We start from the raw sequence: 24,422 nt of genomic DNA on the forward strand, positions 1-24,422 counted from the left end.
CATTGATGTGTGCGTTGAATATCTTGGAGAGTATGGGACCGAAATTTGTCACTCAGTGAACCAAAGAGCCAGTATCGAAGGTACCAGAAAAAAAAAACCTCAGCAACAGGAAAACACAAAACCGTACTTCTGTTAGTAAATGATAAAATTACTTACATCAGTAAATGTGAACTTGTTAGCCAATGAAAACGTAAACTTTTATTGAGAACAGTAACGATTGAAGTTGAAGTGAGGTTGAAGCTAAATTTGTCACTCAGTGAACCAAACAGCAACAGAAAACCGTACTTCTGTTGGTAAATGATGAAATTACTTACATCAGTAAATGTGAGTAAACTTTTATGGCGAACAGTAACGATTGAAGTGAAAGTGAAGAAAAAACTACGGCTACCAGAAGTTGACATTGAGGAACCTTTTTAAAGAAGTGAATCTTAAATATAAAGCAATATTATTTATCTTAATAAAAAAAATCAAATGAAGAGCCTCAGATTTATCCGAGGTCAAATTTTTCATGTTTCACAAGTATGGAACTAAATAGTGAAGCCGTTTTCACGTGAAAAGCGATTACACACATCTCTGTTTTATATATAGTATATAGATATAGATAGATACATGGTTGGGTTGTCGACAACTAAACTAGCAACTTCACGAAGTTTGCTTGGTGACAAGGATGATTGTTGGACATCCCGCAGGAGGAAAAATAAAACCTGTCAAAGGGTGGAAGAGCTTATGAGCAGCCAACAGCCATTCAACAATATGAGTACAAGTCTATGTATGCACAGGGACATGGAAATACCTGGGTTGGTATCCAGGTGCACAGTTGGCCAACATCTCTCTAGGAGAGGGAAACTCTGAGAGAAAAACATGCAAGACTGACAATATTTGATGATGTAGGCTAGTTCTTCTTTTTGAGTTTATGTTGTCCATGTTCAGAGTGAACATTAAATGATGATGATGATGTAAATAATGAACAACATATACTATCTTTACTCTTTTACTCTATTACTTGTTTCAGTCATTTGACTGCGGCCATGCTGGAGCACCACCTTTAGTCGAGAAAATCAACCACAGGACTTATACTTTGTAAGTCTAGTACTTATTCTATCGGTCTCTTTTTGCCGAACCACTAAGTTACGGGGACGTAAACACCAGCATCGGTTGTCAAGCGATGGTGGGGGGACAAACACAGACACACAAACACACATACATATATATATATATATACATATATATGACGAGCTTCTTTCAGTTTCCGTCTACCAAATCTACTCACAAGGCTTTGGTCGGCACGAGGCTATAGTAGAAAATACTTGCCCAAGGTGCCATGCAGTGGGACTGAACCCGGAACCATGTGGTTCGTAAGCAAGCTACTTACCACACAGCCACTCCTGCGCCTATAACTGTTCATTTTTTTTTTTTTTTCTCCATTAAGAAAATTTTTTAAATATAATAATGATTAATGTTTTTAAAATGGAAATGTTACTCATTTCAAAGAAGCCTTGAAAGAAGTAATATTTACATTTTAAAAACATTAATCATGACAAGATCCTGAAGTCTGTTAAGTGAGAAGTGATACTGTCACTTCTTACTCAAATAAACTGTAAGATCCTGTTGACTACATCTGAGAGAACTCATCACATCATACAATGTCCTCCCAATAATTACTTTACATTCCCAGTATAATCAAAATGACTAATGTTTAGGGCCAACAAATATTTTGATGCTACTAAATCAAAAAAGGAGCCTTTAAATATTTACTCAATCTTCTAATGTAACATTTTTTTTGTTTTTTGTCTTTTCTCAGTAAGTGTTCTTTCCCATTTCCTTTTATCTAGAAACCAAAGGAAATGACAAGTATTCTCTTCAAACTTTGCACTTATGACCTGGACATCAATGTTATGAAAGTGGTATATGTTTCATTATATTTCAGATAGATTCAGTGCTGAATTGCTTAAGCAGAAATATTGCTGTAGTAAATATTCTGCTCAATACTGCAGATTTGCTTGTCAGTTGCTTGACCTTAAACACTTGAGCATGTCCTTTAGTGGCTGACAATATGTGTATCTCTGATCATGAGCAGGAGTAGTGGGGGAACATCAGTCATATGTGGAAAGGGATTCTTCAGAGTTTGAATAAATGTAACCAAAGCCACATTCGAAGGAAATATTAGTCATTTTCCATACTTTCTAGGGATAAGCAAACAGGAAATAACAGCTGCTACCAAAGGACAAAAATCCTGTTACACAGTGTAATAGCAGCTAAATATCCCTCGAATTACACCCTATCATTGTCATCATCATTGTTTAATACTTGTTTTCTATGCATCGGTTGGGTTTGTGGAGGCGCAATGGCCCAGTGGTTAGGGCAGCAGACTCACGGCCATAGGATCGCGGTTTTGATTCCCAGACCGGGCGTTGTGAGTGTTTATTGAGCGAAAACACCTAAAAGCTCCATGAGGCTCCTGCAGGGGATGGTGGCGAACCCTGCTGTACTCTTTCACTACAACTTTCTCTCACTCTTACTTCCTGTTTCTGTTGTGCCTGTAATTCAAAGGGTCAGCCTTGTCACACAGTGTCATGCTGAATCTCCCCGAGAACTACGTTAAGGGCACATGTGTCTGTGGAGTGCTCAGCCACTTGCACATTAATTTCACGAGCAGGCTGTTTCGTTGATCGGATCAACTGGAACCCTCGACGTCGTAAGCGACGGAGTGCAAACAAGAACATGCATGGATTGGAGAGTTCAGGAGCTGATAAGCCAGAAGACTGCACCAAGCTTCACTGTCTGCTTTGGCATGGATTTCTATGGCTGGATGTCCTTCCTAATATCCACCACTTTATAGTGTACTGGGTGGTTTTTACATAGCACCAGCACAAGTGTGCTTACCAAGTAACTTGCCAAATAAGACCCCTCAACTGAAAAGGTGGGCAGTATTTCTGAGGGAGATGGCTACAAGCCAGATTATGAGAGGTTAAAGTATAGAAGGGCAGAAATAGGTGTCTTGCAGTAAAGGAGATGCATAGCTACCCCAGTTGTGAAAGGAGAGAAGTTAGTGAAGAAATGTCAGTGTATCCAAAAAAAGGAATGCATTAAATAATGTACTCTAGTATACGAAAAAATTAAAAACACAGAATGGCATTGATTACAAGACTTTCAGATTTTTTCTGTTTGGCTTCACTTTATGAAATTTTAAAATGAAGTGAAAATTTTCAAATTTGGTGTATTGATGTAATTTTTCACACAGAATCTGATGTTGAGATTCAATTGTTCCAGAAAAATTTTAGAAAAATGTTACAGAGGTTTAAACTATAGCTCTGACAGCAGCAGATAGGTAAACTATGTGTGATGGGACAGGGCAGCAACAGATGAGTAAGTAGACTAATACAACAGCTTTGGCTGTTACTATAAAAACATGCACCAATATATCTGTGGCTTTCAGTTGGCTAAAATTAATTAACCAAAATTTATAAACTTTAAAAGCTATTAGCTTTTTTATTTACTAATTTCCTTAATTAGCATACAAAACTACATAAATACACCAAATTTGAAATCAATTGGAAGAAAATTGAAGGAATTGAGAAATGAAAGCCGAACAGAAGAGATTCAGGCTTTCTAATCAAGACAGACCCAGAACTAAATAACTGTCTCTTCACAACATCTTAACGGGTTTGCAAGCTGTAGTTCAGGAGTATGAACTAAAGTTACTTGTGCAACTTGTTAATATTCAACAGCAATATTTGTTGTTATTTTTGGAACAAAAAACTGTCAGTACAGTTGAAAAAACTATTTTAAAAATAACATTCATTTCTCAACCAGCATGCAGTATTCTATAAATAAATATGAATTACAAAATTTATTGAGGGGAATAAAGAAAATTTCAATGAGCCTTATGTTGTAGACTGTAGTAAAAAAACAATCAAAACCAGACCAATAGATATCGATTTAAAATTTCCTAAGAATGTCTGAAAATATTCTTAAAGTTTCTAGATCTTTCCGAAATCTACAATGATTTTTCTGAGAGTTTCTTGTACTTTCTTGAAAATTTCATAACCAAAAACAAGAAACTACTAGTATATGTTCTACAAAGAAATAATGAAAGGTAATTGTTGGATTAGAATAGAAACAATTACAAATATATATACATACATATATACGACGGGCTTCTTTCAGTTTCCGTCTACCAAATCCACTCACATATATATATATATATATATGTATATATATATATATATATATATATGTATGTATGTGTATGTATATGTTTGTGTGTCTGTGTTTGTCCCCCCCCCCCCAACATCGCTTGACAACCAATGCTGGTGTGTTTAATTCCCCGTAACTTAGCAGTTCGGCAAAAGAGACCGATAGAATAAGTACTAGGCTTACAAAGAATAAATCCTGGTGTCGATTCGCTCGACTAAAGGCGGTGCTCCAGCATGGCTACAGTCAAATGACTGAAACAAGTAAAAGAGTAAAAGAGTAAAGAGAGTATTATTGTCATTTTTCAGACAATTAACCTTGCCCCACTGAGATTTACCACTCACTGCATTTCCCTCTATCCCCACCCCTATCCATCAGCCACTTTTCTTCACACTCCCATGAACTTACTTACCCACCCATATCACTTCTCTGATGTTCACCTGACACATCTCCACCACCATCTTCTCTCTTTTCCAACTGGAGTAACCATGTATCTATTTCCTCTACTGCAAGACACCTGTTTCTGTCTCTCATCACCTGGCATAAAACCACCTCCCTCAATACTACTCCCACTTCATTTGAGAGATTGAGGTCTTGTCTTGCAAGCTACTTGGTGACTTCACTAGAGCCAGAGCAATATAAAAAGTACCCAGTACACACTGCAAAATGGTTGGTGTTAAGAAGGACATCCAACCATAGAAACCATGGCAAAACAGATATTAGCATTTAGTGCAGTCCCCTGGCTCACCAGCTCCTGTTAAACCAGCCAATCTATGCTTTTATGGAAAATGGAAGATGTTAAATGATGATATTGATGATAATGTCTCATTATTAGGTGTCTTTTTCCCTGGATATGTACTTAGTACCAAACTGAACTTAAAGTAGGAACTAAAAATAATCCAAAACTATATTAATTCCAAATAAGTAATACATATGATCACAGCTAACAACAGATTTACATGACAAGCAGTTCTTATTGTATAATGGAGATCAAATATAGAAAGAAAAACATAAGTGGCACATGTTTATGATTTCCTTATATCATAAGAGATTAAGTAGAGGCGAATACAGTAAGGTTGTCTGCAGCATACTCACTTAAGAGCTGCTGGTCATCTTACTTAGATTACAAGAGTTCTTGCTTGCAAATAGAAAATAAATTAATTTCTAATTATATCTTAACTATGTCAAAGGAGCCAGCAAAAATATCATGCTGGTGTGCTTTACAGCAGGCACAGGAATGTCAGCCTAAAGCACAAAGAAAAGAAAAACTGTAATAGTCTTCTCCCATCCAAATTAACAACAAGAGATATTTCAGTCTCTTATACTCTAATATGCCAAAGCACAAACATGGCTGTGTGGTTAACAAGTTTCCTTTGGAATCACCTGACTAGAGATTCAGTCCCACACTATGAATGTTTTTGGTTGGCAGTCTATACTCTAGCCACAGACCAACCAATACCTTGTGTGTGTGTGTGTGTGTGTGTGTGTGTGTGTGTGTGTGTGCACGTATGTATGTATAATGTATGTACATGTGTGTGTCTGTGTTTGTGTGAGTGAATTCAATTGTCTTTAGATGTGTTTACCGACTGTAAACAAAAGGCTTATTCAAGCAGTGTTGTTTTTCTCCAATCTGGACTGTTACTGTTCAATAGACAGGAGATTATTACCTTACTTGGAAACAGGTAATGGTTGAGATCAGGAGCAGCACCTAGCCAAAAGTCTGCAACAATGTAGTCTCGTCCAACCCATGCAAGCATGGAAAAGTGAATATTAAAATGATGAAGACAATAATGATGATGATAAAAGCATCCAGAGGATCATATCATCACTATCATTATCATTTAATGTCCATTTTCCATGACGGCATGGGTTGGATAGTTTGACAGGATTGGGCAAGCCACAGGGATGTGCCGAGCTCCAGGGTCATCATTAACATATTTTCTATGGCCGGATGTCCTTCCTAATACCAACCACCATACAGTGTGTATTTCCATGCCAACAGCACCAGTGAAATTACCAATTGAGTTGCAAGACAGAAAAGAACGGGAAAGAGAAGATTCTGTGTACATAATACAGTCATAAATCCTACCTGGCCATTTGATCTCACAGCTGTAGGACAAAGTGGATTACATGGACTAAAACGTGGAATGTCATCAACTTCATCCTTTTCCACTTGACCTTTCCAAGGACGTTTCATGCGATGAGGTGACACCAAAATCCATTCCTCTTTCAAGGGATTATATCGAATATGCTGGTGATCTGACGGAAAGAAAAAATATTGAAAATATATCATCATTGTATCACCAACATTTAATGTTCATGTTCCATGTTGGTGTGGGTTGGACAGCTTGACAAGGATCCAATGGGTCCAAGCACTGCGTTGTGCTTAAGTGGCTGATTTTGGCATGGTTTTTATGGCTGGATGCCCTTCCTTATGCCAACCCCTTTACAGTGTGTACTGGTTGCTTTTTTTGTGCCACCTGCACATAGGAGGTCACCATGCACCTTGCAAGCCTGGGAAATTCAAAGGGAAGGGCTTTATGACTATTCACAATTTAGGAGAGAGTTAGAAATGAATCAGTAGTAGCTGTGAAGAGATAAATAGCAGTGATGAGGTGTCCAGATAGCACCTTAAGGTACAAGGTGAGTAGAAGTAAGTGAGGATGGAGAAGCTAGGAGTGTAGGGGTGCAAGGAAATGGAGATAGGAGGCAGGCATCGTCTGTAAGGATTAGGTAAGGTTGAAGGGTAGATGTAGGGGTGAGGATTGCCAATGGTGCCTTGATGCAGGTATGAATGTGTGGTTAAGGAGTTTGTTTCCTAAACACATAGTTATTATATTCAGTCCTACTGTGTGGAAATTTGGACAAATATTATCTACTATAACCCTATACCAACCAAAGCTTTGCACATGGATTTGGTAGATGGAAATTGAAAGAAGCCTGTCACAAAAAAGAGATTCTGTGTCTCCTTGTCTTGATATTACATGATAGTTCTAGACAAGTGACACAGTTGGACAAGTGGTGTCCTTTCATGGAAACATGTCCAGCCAGAGAAATTTGTTTCAATAAATATCATCTGACCCATGCAAGCACAGAAAGGTGAACATTAAAAAAAATGATAACGATTGTTAAGTGGTTGGTATTAGGGAGAACATCTAGTCTTAGAAACCATGACAAAGTAGACACTGGAGCATGAAGCAGTCTTTGGACCAGATCCTATCAAACAGTCCAACTTATTCTAGTAAGGAACATGGATGTTAAAGAAAGACAATGATGACTGATATGTGTGTGTGTGTGAGAGAGAGAGAGAGAGAGAGAAAAAGAAAGAAAGAGACAGACAGACAGACAGACAGACAGAGATGCATACATACATATAGAGACTTGCAAACAGCTTGCTTCTGCAAGTGACATCAATTGAACGCTCCACACACCAAACGCCAGTAGGTTTCAGGGATAATCAGAAAAAATTGTGCAATGTTTCAGGGTGTTTTGCTTAAAGTTTTACGGCATACCAGTCCCCATTATTGTAGTGAGGCCCCAACCCAATGGATTGACTAATTTGTATTCAATCTTAAGTCCTTCACCTTAGGATCATCAGCACCAATCAAATTGTAAAATCATACAAATAGTCAAAGTTTGCAAGAGTGTTGGATAGAATACCACACAATATTTATTATAAATTTCTGAGCTTTGAGTTCAAATCCAGCTGAGATTAACTTTTGCCTTTCATCCTTTCTCTCAGGATCAAAAAAAAAGTAGCAATCCAGAGCATTGGATTGTCAGACTTGTCAGAGCATCAAACAAGATGCTATGCCTTTTGATTCATGCAGAACTGTGTTTGCATCCTAGCATTTCAGGAGATGGTTTAAATTGAGGTACATAAAAATGTGCAAATAAATACACAAATATAGAACAAATAACAAAACTTTAGCATATATTTTTCAATATATTTTCTGACAGAAATTGTTTTTCATTTTTTCATTCATCATCATTTTCATCATCCCCATTTTAGTATCCACTTTTCCATGCTATTGAGGTTTATTTTCTGCAGCTAGATGTCCTTTCTGATGCATCACCCCCACCAGTTTCCAAGCAAGGTAATATTTTCTATAGCCAAGCATATGTTTCCACAGAGGACTGGAAACAAAACACAGTACTTCAGGGACAGTGATGGCCATTTATAACCATCACATAATGTTGAGTCAAGAGTGTACACACACACACACACACACACACACACACGCACATACATAATGGTGAGCTTTTTTCAGATTCTGTCATCTACCAAACCTAAGAGCTAAAGCAGAAGACATTTACCCAAGAGGCTGAACCCAAGACCATATGGTCGGGAGGAAAACCTTCTTAACCATGTACTAATTTCAATAATTACTTTAAATGAATTATTTTTCTAATCAATAACTTTTATCAAGTGCTTTTTTTTTAAAGAATGTAAAAAGTATCAGAAAAAATTGCATTGTTTATAGCCTTCTCTCTGGAAAGGTATACTTCTATACATTCAGCTTGGAACAGACGATCAGCCTGACAGACAGACAGAGACGTAGACAAACAGACATTCAGGTAGACAACACAGGCAATCATTTATATATTTCAATCCCTTTGTTACCATAATTCTGTTGAAATACACTGCTTGTATTTCAATCAATTTTGAAAATAATGAAGAGTTTGGTAAAATTAGAAAAACTTTATTATTATTTTGTGTTTAGCAGGTATTAAGAAGGGTATCCGGCTGTAGAAATCATGCCAGAACAGACATTGGATTGAAGCTTGGAGCAGTCTCCTGGCTCACCACCCCCTGACAAAGCATCCAACCCATGCCAGCACGGAAAGTGGATGTTAAATTATTATTATTATTATAATTATTATTATTTTATTATTATTATTATTATTATTATTATTATTATTATCATTTTGATGATGGTGATGTTTGGAACACAACTAATACAAAATGTCGATGGAAATATTGAATTTAGATTATTTTAAAACAATAAGTTGGTGTCATACAACCAGAGGTGCACTTAGTTTGATATGAAATAAATTAAAATACGTATTTCTTTGGATTACAAGACCTCCTAATATAATTGCTGAACTCCAGAAGAAAGTTAATGTCCTGATCACAGTTCCATTAATGGAGTAGACAAAAAAAAAGGTTGGGTAAACAGTACATATTTCATAATCAAATAAAATTCATAACAGTTGAATCATTAACTTAGCCCCCCTGAACTAAGTACCCTGATAATAAAATATGTCAAGTGCAAATAACCTTCAGATATCTACTGACAGTTTCTGCTTTAACCACGCATATTGGGAGTATAGTTTTAAATATCAGTAAAAGGAGTGATCATATTTTAATCTGATGCAGTCTTCTACTGAAGTTAGCCGACCCCACATCATCAGTGACATTAATCACACCAATAATTTAACTGCAAGTCAGATGACATGCAAATATCTCACATACCTAGAAATGACTTAAATCTTTACTGTCATGTTTGGTATCACGAAAGAAGTTATTGGAATTAGCTCATGCATGACAATCACTCCCACTCCAATGTTTTCAATGTCTCTTGGCAGAGAAAGTACTCAGTTCAAAATATCTTAAACAACTCAGAATATATGTCGGTTATCACTCACACCTTCAAAATATATCTCGGTGTGGTAAACTTGTTGAATGACATTTAAAATTAACTGTCATCTGACAATGCAGTAATTCAAATTTTTATATCACTAAAGTATAAATATATAAAATATAATTATTCATTTAATCTGTAACAAAATGTAAAGAAGGCACAGTTTTGGAATAAACAACAACCCTCCCTCCCTCCCTCCCACTGAAACTCTTAATTTATCTTTACTTCTTTACTCCCACCTCACCCTTAGCATTTGATGGAGTCAATTTTTCATACATTTTTAGTATTTATTATACCAGTGCACCTTCCACACAAAGCCTATTTTCTCAGTTAACCTTCCTCTGATATTGCTGCACCTCTTATGTGTCCATAGCTTGCACCGGGTACACCTTACAGAATTTCTGCCTACACTTTTATCATCATATATATATCTAATCTTATATATATCATCATCATCATCATCATCATCGTCGTCGTTTAACGTCCGCTTTCCATGCTAGCATGGGTTGGACGATTTGACTGAGGACTGGTGAAACCAGATGGCTACACCAGCCTCTAATCTGATTTGGCAGAGTTTCTACAGCTGGATGCCCTTCCTAACGCCAACCACTCTGAGAGTGTAGAGGGTGCTCTTACATGCCACTGGCATGAAGGCCAGTCAGGCGGTACTGGCAATTCAAAGAATAGCCATATGCTTCCATAGCGAAATTTTACTCTCTCTTCTTCTGTATCTATTATTAAGGATATTATGAGGAAATTGGGGAGACTTATTTGCATATTATTAATTGGACTGGCTGTCAAGAATGCATTATATGAAATCCCAATTCAAATTGAAACTGGTGTAATTGAATCCTCCTTTCTGTCCACAAAAATATTGTATATGATGACAGGATGTTTACAACTGTCCATTACATGTGGCACAAGGCCACAAATTTGAGGGTTTGGTTATAGTCAATTACATCAATCATAGCACGTTGGCTGCAAAAGGATGAAAACCATAGTTAACCTTGGCACTTTACTGATTCTGCAACCCACTGCCATTATAAGAGTAGATTGAATTTTTAATGCTTTGTTACTTCCTTGTTTAATGTAATACTACTTTTTATTTATGTTTGTTTGTGTGTGAGGTGTATATGTATGTGGAGGAGTTATGTATATATGTACACACACATATGTATGTATGTATGAATGTATATCAGTATCAGCAAGATAATCACTTTGTCTCTTAGAGACAGTGCATTGTGATAACGATTTATCTAACAAGAGAGAACTTGTTTGAGTATTGAACTGAATTATTTAATTGCAAAGTGTGTGGGAGTGTGTGTGTGTGTGGGAATGTGTGTGTGTGTGGGAGTGTGTGTGTGTGTGGTATGTGTGGGAGTCGCCGTGCAGTTGTGTAACATTTCTAATTTTCTAATGTTTATTTTGCAATATTTGTTATTTTGAGTATTATTTATGAATGTATGGCATGAAACTGTACCTAGAAACTGAAACCTGTCAGCAGATCTGGCTTAAGAGCTCATCATTACTTTACAGAACTTGGCCTTGAATACTATATTTAATATTGATTTCTTACATAGATGCACAAGACTTATTAATTTTGTAACTGAAGTAATAGAGTTAACTTAATCAACCTAGCATTTTACTAGTGTTCATCGACCTAAACAAAATTCACATCGGTTTGCTGAGATGAGATTAAATACTATAAGGTATTTAGTCTTGTTTTGTACATCTCAGTTAATTATGGTGCATGTGTGTGGGTCTCTCTCTATTTAACCACACAAGCATGACTGCATGGTTAAGAAGCTTGCTTCCCAACCACATGCTTTTGGGTTCATTCCTACTGCCTAACACCTTTGGCAAGTAATATGTACCATAACCCTGGACTGATCAAATCTTTGTAAGTGAATCTGGCAGATGGAGACTGAGAGAGAGAGAGTGTGTGTGTGTGTGTGTGTGTGTGTGTGTGTGTGTGTGTGTGTGTGTGTGTGTGTGTGTTAGAACAATGGTTCCTTGACAATGTCATTTGATTACAATCCATCTGGGCTTGTCATGTCTTGTGATATGTTGCACAATATTTTTAAACAAATAGCTCATACTAGTTGTTACAGTGTACTTGAGATGATTCTTGATAAAAATTCACTCTGAAATCACACATTCAAAGGAAGATAAGACTTTCTTCAGAGTTGAAGGTTGGTTTTGACTATTATTTTGCACAGACAAAAGATACAGCTAACCCATCTCTAGCATTATAATGTCACAGCTTAAAGAGATCAGGGTTGCGATAGTAAAAGCTATGAGCTGCAACATCTGCCCCCTTTGATCTTTCACCTGTTGTTATTGGCAGTGGTGATGAGTCAGGTCACTATTGTTGAGGTGAGTTTTTGCTGACTGTCCTTTTTCCTAAGTTGAACATAATCAAATGTCAAAAGGATGAACAACGGTTGTCACCAATTTCATGATTTTTTTTTTTTTTGGACTTTTCTTAAGTTGGGGGTCACCAATGTCACTGGAGTGAAGATGAACAGTAAGTGTCACCAATATTGCTGAGATTGTATGTTGCTTGTGTTCAGCTGGTCAGTAAAGGTATTAATAATTGCTGACTGGGAGAGAGAGATAAACTGAACTGCATCTGTAGAAGTTACTTCTGAGACAGTGCATGAATGTTCAGTTCAGTTTGTCGAAGAACCAGGAGTTGTCTGCACAGATGTCCAGAACTGTCTACTTGGCATGAGTGGAAGCAGGAGTAATTCAGCTGCCTTCTTTGCTACCCAATGAACTGAATGCCAAAACAGTTTTTATAGAGGACAAGAAGAACATTTGAGAAAATCATATCATGCTACAGCCACACACTGATTGCTCGATTCATAAACCAATCACATGAAACTATAGTGGTTCACACGTGATGTCTGACAAGTATCTAGCAGATATGTTTCAAATCACTGCTACAAACACAAGGCTCTCAGTCTCCATCTGCCAGATTCACTTACAAAGATTTGATCAGTCCAGGGTTATGGTACATAATACTTGCCAAAGGTGTTAGGCAGTAGGAATGAACCCAAAAGCATGTGGTTGGGAAGCAAGCTTCTTAACCATGCAGTCATGCTTGTGTGGTTAAATAGAGAGAGACCCACACACATGCACCATAATTAACTGAGATGTACAAAACAAGACTAAATACCTTATAGTATTTAATCTCATCTCAGCAAACCGATGTGAATTTTGTTTAGGTCGATGAACACTAGTAAAATGCTAGGTTGATTAAGTTAACTCTATTACTTCAGTTACAAAATTAATAAGTCTTGTGCATCTATGTAAGAAATCAATATTAAATATAGTATTCAAGGCCAAGTTCTGTAAAGTAATGATGAGCTCTTAAGCCAGATCTGCTGGCAGGTTTCAGTTTCTAGGTACAGTTTCATGCCATACATTCATAAATAATACTCAAAATAATAAATATTGCAAAATAAACATTAGAAAATTAGAAATGTTACACAACTGCACGGCGACTCCCACACATACCACACACACACACACTCCCACACACACACACACACATTCCCCCACACACACACACTCCCACACACTTTGCAATTAAATAATTCAGTTCAATACTCAAACAAGTTCTCTCTTGTTAGATAAATCGTTATCACAATGCACTGTCTCTAAGAGACAAAGTGATTATCTTGCTGATACTGATATACATTCATACATACATACATATGTGTGTGTACATATATACATAAACTCCTCCACATACATATACACCTCACACACAAACAAACATAAATAAAAAGTAGTATTACATTAAACAAGGAAGTAACAAAGCATTAAAAATTCAATATACTCTTATAATGGCAGTGGGTTGCAGAATCAGTAAAGTGCCAAGGTTAACTATGGTTTTCATCCTTTTGCAGCCAACGTGCTATGATTGATGTAATTGACTATAACCAAACCCTCAAATTTGTGGCCTTGTGCCACATGTAATGGACAGTTGTAAACATCCTGTCATCATATACAATATTTTTGTGGACAGAAAGGAGGATTCAATTACACCAGTTTCAATTTGAATTGGGATTTCATATAATGCATTCTTGACAGCTAGTCCAATTAATAATATGCAAATAAGTCTCCCCAATTTCCTCATAATATCCTTAATAATAGACACAGAAGAAGAGAGAGTAAAATTTCGCTATTAAAGCATATGGTTATTCTTTGAATTGCCAGTACCGCCTGACTGGCCTTCATGCCGGTGGCATGTAAGAGCACCCTCTACACTCTCAGAGTGGTTGGCGTTAGGAAGGGCATCCAGCTGTAGAAACTCTGCCAAATCAGATTAGAGGCTGGTGTAGCCATCTGGTTTCACCAGTCCTCAGTCAAATCGTCCAACCCATGCGAGCATGGAAAGCGGACGTTAAACGACGACGATGATGATGATGATGATGATGATATATATAAGATTAAATATATATATGATGATAAAAGTGTAGGCAGAAATTCTGTAAGGTGTACCCGGTGCAAGCTATGGACACATAAGAGGTGCAGCAATATCAGAGGAAGGTTAACTGAGAAAATAGGCTTTGTGTGGAAGGTGCACTGGTATAATAAATACTAAAAATGTATGAAAAATTGACTCCATCAAATGCTAGGGGTGGGGTGGGAGTAAAGAAGTAAAGATAAATTAAGAGTTTCAGTGGGAGGGAGGGAGGGAGGGTTGTTGTTTATTCCAAAACTGTGCCTTCTTTACATTTTGTTACAGATTAAATGAATAATTATATTTTATATATTTATACTTTAGTGATATAAAAATTTGAATTACTGCATTGTCAGATGACAGTTAATTTTAAATGTCATTCAACAAGTTTACCACACCGAGATATATTTTGAAGGTGTGAGTGATAACCGACATATATTCTGAGTTGTTTAAGATATTTTGAACTGAGTACTTTCTCTGCCAAGAGACATTGAAAACATTGGAGTGGGAGTGATTGTCATGCATGAGCTAATTCCAATAACTTCTTTCGTCATACCAAACATGACAGTAAAGATTTAAGTCATTTCTAGGTTTGTGAGATATTTGCATGTCATCTGACTTGCAGTTAAATTATTGGTGTGATTAATGTCACTGATGATGTGGGGTCGGCTAACTTCAGTAGAAAACTGCATCAGATTAAAATATGATCACTCCTTTTACTGATATTTAAAACTATACTCCCAATATGCGTGGTTAAAGCAGAAACTGTCAGTAGATATCTGAAGGTTATTTGCACTTGACATATTTTATTTTCAGGGTACTTAGTTCAGGGGGCTAAGTTAATGATTCAACTGTTATGAATCTTATTTGATTATGAAATATGTACTGTTTACCCAACCTTTTTTTTGTCTACTCCATTAATGGAACTGTGGTCAGGACATTAACTTTCTTCTGGAGTTCAGCAGTTATATTAGGAGGTCTTGTAATCCAAAGAAATACTTATTTTAATTTATTTCATATCAAACTAAGTGCACCTCTGGTTGTATGACACCAACTTATTGTTTTAAAATAATCTAAATTCAAAATTTCCAAAACTGTGAGTAGCGAAATGTAGAATTAGTCCAGCTGATCATGAGAATCAAATATTGATCGCTTCACTAAAATCTGCAGGTGGTATGGGTTATTTGAATAAAATATTAGTAACATGTAGTAGATAGAAGGATCCACTGGAAGGGCCCTATTATGGATTTTTTTCAACAATGGAAATATGTCACGAGATTTCCAGACATGAGTTCTACTCACATGTCAAATAAAGTATAAAAGTGATAGTGTCTGAAAAAATTAGAAATAGGACACACAAAAAATCAATATTCAAAGTAATTGAACATACACAATGAGTGTGTGGTTCCTTTCTGATGTCCAAGAAAGTTTCCAGGGATTGGATATTCGCTTCATCTTTCTTGATCCTTGACTGATTGAGGTCAGGGTGGCTCAAGGACTTGTGTTTTCCTCCATTTGTTATATCTCTCAGTTGCCACAAGTATGAGCTGCGATACTCTAAGATTAAAAAGAACCTAGCCACTGCTCCAGCTTTCAGACTGAATCCTTTCATGCCGCCATGAGTTTAGGTGTCCTTGTTAATCATCTCTTCGATTGTTTGGTCCACTGGTATACATCCAAATGGATTTTGTTCTCCAATCTGGACTGTGAAACCACCATTCATGAAGTGTGCATGGACTTCAGGATGTTCAATGTGGAGTTGGGATATCATTGCATAGCAGTAAGTCAGGAATCAAGCATAGTTCACCTTGTCATAGGCAAAACACCATGGGATCATCTTTTGGATGGAGGCAAGATGGAGGATCCAGTCGCCTTCTGCAGAAGCTTGTATTAGACCAAACTTGATCTCCACTATGTCTATATATGACATCCAGAAAGCCGACAGACTGTACATGCATCTAAGGGATTCAAGGTAGGCGTGAAATAGCTCCAAGATCCTTGTGCAGGTTTCATTTCCAAGAACTTCTTGGAGGGACATCTGACTGACACTGCTTTGAAAGTAGCCTATGACCTTCAATGTTTCTGCTAGGTGAGGTACATCTTCTGCATGATTGTCCTCTATCCATGGGAGAAACCCTTTCCAGGCAAGCCACATTAATGCTTTATACACAAGCTTGTGTACCGTGACTGCACAGTTGTACTTGTGACCGTCCATGATCTCAGCCACTGATCCATCTGCAGTGATACCTGATTCAACACACATATCCCTGATCCCTGCATCATGAAACTGCTTACCAACGATAGAAAGGAGATTGCTAATTGTGTGGTAAACTCTCATTCTGATTATTATGTTCCTATACTTGTCTTTTTCCTTCACTATTTCAGCCGCCTTGGCATACAGCGCTTGGTCAAACACACAAACTATCTTGCTAAGCTGCCACAAATCCATGATTTGAGTAGTTTGTTCTAGTATTTTATTCACAGTGGACATGTCTGTTGCAGGAGCATTGATAGTTGGCAGGTAGCTCACTGTGTACTGGACAACTGTGACATTGTTGCAGGTCTGGATGTTGAATCATGTCCAGCTGCTTGTTGTCTGGTTCCCTGGGTCAGACATTTGAGTCAAAATCCAAACATAGTTCTTCCTTTTTACATTTTTGACCTGTTGGTCACTGTCGATTTCTAGTGTCTCAGTCTTGGGTGGTCCAGCTCGCTGCCCAACATCATAGATTGGTTGCAGCAATGGAGGAGGACTAATGCTTCTTTTCTTGGACTTGGTAACTACAGACACAACACTCTGTGGCATGGGCCCTGAAACTCTGGGCTGGGTAGCAATGCCGTTGACTCTGTGGGAGGTGCCTCCACCACCAGGAGTCTCTTCAAGGCAATCAATATTATCCGAAGCCACAGTTGTGAATACACCTGGGTAGATGTTTTCAGGCAATAGTGTACCGTTTTCTGAAACTTCCAACTTCTGGACACAAAGGACTGTGTCTATCTCTTCAAGCGGTGAGTAAGACTGTGTCCAAAGTGATTCAGTGTCCATATCAGTTCGATGTTTCCTGTAAGAGACTTCACAGCATATGGTAGAAGTATATGCTTTGGTGGCTTTGTTTTGCCACAGGTAACAGCAAACAGCAGGTCACTTCCAAACGAAGTAACAAGACACTTGACCCTTTCTAAGGGATTTGTACACTCATTTTCTCCAGTCAGCAAGGAATAGAGAAATTTGGTAACAGTGTCGGGAATGGCATTTTGCTCAGTGCTTGGTAGTCATGTTTGACTGAGGTCTTGTTTCTTCATCTGCTGTCTTAGCTGCACTACTGCTTTGGCTAGAGAATCTTCAGACAGAATTGTCTTTAATTCTCACAGCTCTTGATCCAGTCTGTGGTGTTTTTTGACAAGATCATCCATGGAAAGACTGTCTGGGTATACGAGGAGCTTGTTCTAGTCATTCTAATTTCTGCTAGATGTGTGAACAATGTCATATGTGTTGTAATCATCACGCACAGAAGTACTTCAGTATGAATATTGGTGATATTTCATAAATCTGGGCTGTGTGGTAAGTAGCTTGCTTACCAACCACATGGTTCTGGGTTCAGTCCCACTGTGTGGCACCTTGGGCAAGTGTCTTCTACTATAGCCTCGGGCCGACCAAAGCCTTGTGAGTGGATTTGGTAGACGGAAACTGAAAGAAGCCCGTCATATATATGTGTATATATATATATATATATATATATATATATATATATATATATATATATATATATATATATATATGTATGTGTGTATATGTTTGTGTGTCTGTGTTTGTCCCCCCAACTTTGCTTGACAAACGAGGCTGGTGTGTTTACGTCCCCGTAACTCAGCGATTCAGCAAAAAGAGACTGATAGAATAAGTACTAGGCTTACAAAGAATAAGTCCTGGGGTCAATTTGCTCGACTAAAAAAAGGCGGTGCCCCAGCATGGCCACAGTCAAATGACTGAAACAAGTAAAAGAGTAAAGCTACCAAGCTGAAAGAGCTATCACAGAGTGCCCCTATAAACATTTCAATACCACTTAGGTGTATTCACCCCAGATGGTACCGCTAGCTGACATGGCTCATGGACTATAATCACTTTCTTAGCCTACAGGTGTTTCTGCTCCACGCAAGTGGGTATCCAACAGCTGAGTGCTCATGCAACATTTCCTCGGAGCCATTTAAATGTTTATAGTGCAAAAAAGTGACAGCCTAGTCTTGAGTTTGTGTCATGCATATAAACATTTTGCTGTATATGTACTCAAACATATCTCTCCTGCTTACAGTCATGAACAGCCCTGCCTAGGGTGAAACTCACAGTAGGCTTCCAGCTTTGCATAAATAAGTGTATCCACTGAACCCGATATATCAAATTGCATATCAGGTAATGTTAGCACTATATGAAATACATATGAATATATTTTACTACACTTACAGGCAGACATAGCTAGAGACTTAGAGATAGATAGACAGATAGATATAGAGAGAGGGGGAGAGAAAGGAGAGAAACAGAGACAAAGAGATTAAGCTACCTGAGGCATAACTACAGTTTGGTGCCCCAACTTGGATCCTCATTACACCTATTTTTGATGAGATTTTGAAAATATGTTTGTGATTATGTAGATTACGATTATGTTGATAAAATTTAGAAAAAAAAATACAGGATAGAGAATTAGATCATTCCTCTCCCGACCTCGATTTCATAAACAATTTTGTAACATTAGCCTTTCTTAATTTCTTTTTTCCTCGGATTTATGTTAGAAACTTCAACATAACGCGAAATGCTTTTTCGAAAACGGATTTCTACAAAATTTCATTTAAAACTATGTATTTTAAAGAAAGTTAAAGGAAAGAAGGCCGAGATAGGTACAGAAAATGACCTGAAATTCATCAACAAAAAATATTATCGACACATTCTCAAATTTACACACTTGAAAACCTATCTTCGTAAAATTTACTTAGAAAAAAATAAGCATTTCTCAGTAAGTTATTAGGAAATAAAGACAGGAGAGGAGCACCTGTAATTATACCCTATCTAGTCTAATTATAATGCCTCTTTTTATCTGTCCGTCCGAGAGAGAGAAAGAAAGAAAATAAATATAATGTTCTTATTTTATTTTATGCTGCTTCAGACCGCGTACTTCTCGACGATGCGTTTAGGCATAAAATAATACAGCTATAAATATAAATATAAACATAGACAATGTCAGAAAATATAGCTATGTGACATGTTTCTTCGTCAGTCTACTTTAAAATACATATAGCTTAATGTGTCAGGCTAAATGTGTTTTCAAAGACTACTTTATTAATGGTATAATTGCAAAATAACTACCAAGATACTGACCATTGGGATCAAATGTTTCCATGATTCTTTCAAAGTTTATTCTTTACAAAAACAAAATTCGACTTTCTCGCAAAAAGCATCATAAAAACACGCGGCGAGTTAATAATATTCCCAGGGTAACTTGCCAGATACACTTCCGGAAATTCAAGACTATTTTTAGACTGACAGATTTGTAGCGGCTCTGTTACAATGATATGGGAAAAGTGTATACCTTCCTAAAAGTATGTTTACCAGGCGGAAGAACATAGTAGTGAAAGTAAAGTAATGGAGAGTGTTTTTTTTTTTTGTTATTTTTTTAATTGTTAGTCTGTAGGGAGGGTAATGCCCATTGCTATGAGGCCTGTGATTTTGATACAATGAATGTTTTGTGTAAACTGTTGCATGTCGACACTTATGAAAAGACATAAGCAACGAGGGGATTCCAGATGGACGAAATTCTGGAGAGAAGGAATTGGGTATCGTGATTAGTGCAGGGTTGGACACAACAAGGGTGATGAGAAGAAGAGATTTGAGTGGATTGATTGAGAGTACCTAAGTGGGGAGGAGGTAAAGAATACGCATACCAACCGTTTTCGGCGTAACCCTAACCTTAAACACCGGGTGTGCGTATTCTTTACCTTCACCCCTGAGTGGTACGAAACCAACCAACTCTGAGAAACTGAGGTCATTATAGCAACATTAAAAAAGTAATGGAAGGTGACCGCACATCTATAAAAGAGGGGCGGAAGTGAGTCTGTGAGTGATTTTATGCCAGGCAATGGAGTGGTTTTCTCTAGACGAAATGTGTGTAGCATCATCACTGTCTCAGGTGGGGGTGGGGTCAATCTTCTATTGTGGAAAGCTTTGTATGGTAACAGCAAATGTTGGGTGTTGAAATATTCTCTGGCCCTGAAAAGTAGGGTCAGTTTTTGACATACAGTCCTTGCTAAGTTAAGGATATGGTTTGCCATATGAGGTCCTAAGTTACTTTGGGGCCTAGCATTTGGAGCAACAGTCAGGGTTCTAGATGAGTGCTGCTTTTGTTTGGGTGGGTGTGATAGCATTTTCTTGAAATGTATAATGCTTGAACTTTTTGCCGTTAAAAGAGTTAATATTGACAAGGTCTTACTGGAGGATGTTTTCAAGTGTTTGTTCAAGGAATCAGTGCAGGTTTGAAATGTGGTGTCTAGATTGTAGATGGATAACATATGCTTCGTGTAAGCTAAGAAAGAATGAAGGGTCGTATCATCTGTACATAAGTGTACAAGGGTGGATGTAATGGCAAGGAAGTGATCATTGATTTATAGAAGAAAAAGAATAGGGAAAAAAACAAAACCCTGGGGTACACTAGAATTAATTGAAAGAGCTCTGTCAATACATTCTGTGATGGATAGGAAGCTACCAGTCCAACTACTGATATATTGTTGTAAATTTTGCCATGCTGCGGGTGATGGCAATGCTTTTAATGAACTTCTCTAAAGTTAAAGCTTACTGGTAAGCTACATGAGATAATAGGTCCCCAATGGATCTGGCTCTATGGAATCCATACAGATGGTCAATAAGGAGAGAGAGAGAGAGGACAACATCATTGTAAAGGATTGTCTCCATTATCTTAGAGATTTTAGAAGTGACTACCTTGGGACATTAGTTGGCTGAGAAGGTTTACGTTTCATGAGAACTAAAATATGTTTCCAAAGGCCAGCACATATCTTCATAGATAGTAACAGGCTGAAAAGTTTGAAGAATATAGAATCAATATCTGAGTGTAATGGAAGAGACATTCTTAAAACCAGTTGTTTCATTGGTTTGAAGCAACCAAGGTATTCATAATTGATGTAGGTATATATATGGTATGGAGTTTGGTGAGATGGGCGGTGATAGATTTGGAGGAGTTTGAAAGGTGAGAAAGCCCGAGGGCCATGCAGTCCATGAAGGCATCTTTTACAGTACAAGAGTTGTGTTGTTTGGTGTTGAGAGTGGGATGATATTTTCCGGATGGTGAGACTTGAGGTACATTCTTTTGATGTTTAAAAGGGTGGATGCGGGATAATGTTTTCTTGAGGTGTGTAGTAATTGTGTCTTTATGCTATTGAAAGAAACAAGATTGGTATGACCCCAATGGAAGATGTTTTTAAAGTTACTGTTCATGGAGTGGTCAGCGCACATTTTGTATGAGGTGTCTCAGTTGCATGTTGAGATGCTTGAGTGCAGAAGGAAGGAATAAAGAGTGCTAGCATTTGCATTGAAGTGGACACTGATGGCAAGTTGGTTAATTTTGTATAGAAGCATGGGGTTGAGATGAGCTGGAAGGAAAGGGTTGTGATGACAAGAGTCAAGGAGCTTGACCAGAACAGGAAGGGTGAGAAAAGAAGTGAGGGAAGGAAGACCACGGGTCAGCTCTCTTTTGCTTTGGGTGCTCATGACAAATGGATGTAAGGCAAGTGAGCTGATAGGGATGGGCACTAGCAGCTGCTGTTGTTAGTGCATAGGTTGGGCATGAGTTTTGGATAGAGTACAGCTGGATGGCAAAATGATGAGAAGGCAGGCAAATTGTTTCTTATTTCCCTGCATTACAGTTCCCTCGCACAACAAGCTATTTCGGCAATCATGTAAAAGTATATTTCTCTGTTGTTGCTATCCTCTTCCACATGATGGCAGTGAAGATAAGGATCAGCAGTGATGCCATAAGACCTTTCTATGGCAAAGGAGACGTGGCCTGAAGCTGTTACTCCAGGAGAAAAGAAGTGGGTTGGAATCTACGAGTAAACAGTTTGCTACAATATTTATATGCTAGTTATGATGAAAGCTAATTCAAATGTTAGTAACAGATCAGTCTGTTAATGGCACCCATCTATGAGGTGATGGTGTTAAAGATGGTCAGTTTTAGTCTGCTACCCCCAAAACAGGAATAGTTCCATCAACAAGTTTCTAAACAGTTTTTATCAACCAAATTTTACATGCAATGCTATGGCCAACCCCTGGCCAATAGTAGAAGATACATTTTCCAAGGTGCCATAGGGTAGTCTGGAATCATAAGAAAAACCAGGTAGTTGGGAAGCAAACATTTTAACCACATAGCCATGCCAGCACCCATTTAAATTAAGAGTACGTGAGCAAACAATCCACTACAGGTCTACCAGCCATTTTGCCTCTGTTGCACTTTTAGTTAAATAATAATAATTATAGAAAGCAGCCTACATTTTAATTAGAATATTAAATATTTACTTCATAACATTTCATAGATCAATAAAAAAAATTCTCGTAATGTAACACATTCTAATTCTATGAAAGTTTACAGCCACAAATCAATGTGAACAAATGGCTGAACTAAAAAAAAAAGTCAATCAGTCGACCATAGTCTATAGTTTATGAGGTTTATAAGTGCACAGTAAGAGGCACAACCTCTTTCCATCATCTTTTTCAGTGATCACCCAATCTCAAGCTTTCCATCATCTTCCTTTTTGTCCAATATAAAGGTAATGTAATGTAAATATCTCCAAAGTCCCGGGTAGTTTTAAGCACTGATGCTTATCTCTGACTTCATGGCATAACTCAAGTGAGAGAAAAATGCCCTACACCCGTCCAATGAATAGGTGACTTGTCTATCACAAGGTGCATTCTCAGATGAATTCATTTCCAATAGTTTTATCAGAAATTCTAGGGACCAACAGTACTTCAGATTTTAAAACCTAAACACATTATCTCTATATATTTTTAGAACAGCATATGTGCATCTGTGTGCGTATACATATGTATGTGTAGATATATAGATACATATATCTATGTAAATATATATATATATATACATACATACATATGTATATATACATATATACATACATACATACATATATATATATATATACATACACACACATATACATACTCTTTACTCTTTTACTTGTTTCAGTCATTTGACTGTGGCCATGCTGGATCACCGCCTTTAGTCAAGCAAATCAACCCCAGGACTTATTCTTTGTAAGCCTAGTACTTATTCTATCGGTATCTTTGGCCGAACTGCTAAGTTACAGGGACGCAAACATACCAGCATCGGTTGTCAAGCGACGTTGGGGTATCTTCAGTTGTTGTATACCCATACATATGGGTATACAACAACTGAGGACACCACAAAGAAGAGAAAAACAAGAATATTTTTTTCTACTCTAGGCATAAAGGTCTGAAATTTTTAGGGAGGGGGCCAGTCAATTATATCAACCCCAGTATGCAACTGGGACTTAATTTATTGACCCCCAAAAGGATGAAAAGCAAAGTCAACTTTGGTGGAATTTGAACTCAGAACGTAAAGACAGACGAGATACTGCTAAGCATCTCGCCTAACGTGCTAAAGTTTCTGCCAGCTTGCTGCCTTCTTGGCATGGAAATATTACTTATTACTCTGTAAAGTGGTTGCAAAAAATGTGGAGACAATGCTAGGTTAAGAGGAAAGAACCCTCCATGTTGTCTTGTCAAGGACATGACAAATTCTCTAGTGCTGGTGTCCTGATAAAATGTACCCAGTTCACTCTGTAAAGTGGTTGATGACAGGAAGGACATCTAGCCATTGAAACCATGTTTAGGACAGCAGCAACTCTGAATAAAAACTGATTCATTCTGTACTCCTCCCCCCTATGTAAGCATAGGAAGTGAACTTAAAATGATGATGACATTGCTTGGAGAGTAACTTTACAGACTTGGTTGATGTTTGGAACAAACTCTCCTTAAATACATTTATTTTAGTTATGGTAGTAATTAATTTTTGTGATAA

General features: G+C 37.5%; 1 protein-coding gene across 3 annotated transcripts in view; it reads right to left on the reverse strand.

Moving 5' to 3' along the window:
- LOC106871801 (galactose-1-phosphate uridylyltransferase) overlaps nt 1-19,841 on the reverse strand; it is a 76,990-nt gene extending 57,149 nt beyond the window's left edge. Inside the window, exons 1-2 of one of the 3 annotated variants that reach the window (XM_089346961.1) lie at nt 19,679-19,841; nt 6,284-6,453 (exon numbers count right to left, since the gene is read on the reverse strand). In XM_089346961.1, the coding sequence (XP_089203087.1) occupies nt 6,284-6,453; nt 19,679-19,700 (192 nt within the window). In that variant the 5' untranslated portion in view covers nt 19,701-19,841. The remainder of the gene's footprint in view (nt 1-6,283; nt 6,454-19,678) is intronic. The other 2 variants (XM_052978201.2, XM_052978202.2) reach the window with 2 other exon arrangements.
- Nucleotides 19,842-24,422: the final 4,581 nt, after the last annotated feature.

This window comes from Octopus bimaculoides, chromosome 2 (assembly GCF_046866305.1).
Source record: "Octopus bimaculoides isolate indiv1 chromosome 2, ASM4686630v1, whole genome shotgun sequence".
Lineage (NCBI taxonomy): Eukaryota > Metazoa > Mollusca > Cephalopoda > Octopoda > Octopodidae > Octopus > Octopus bimaculoides.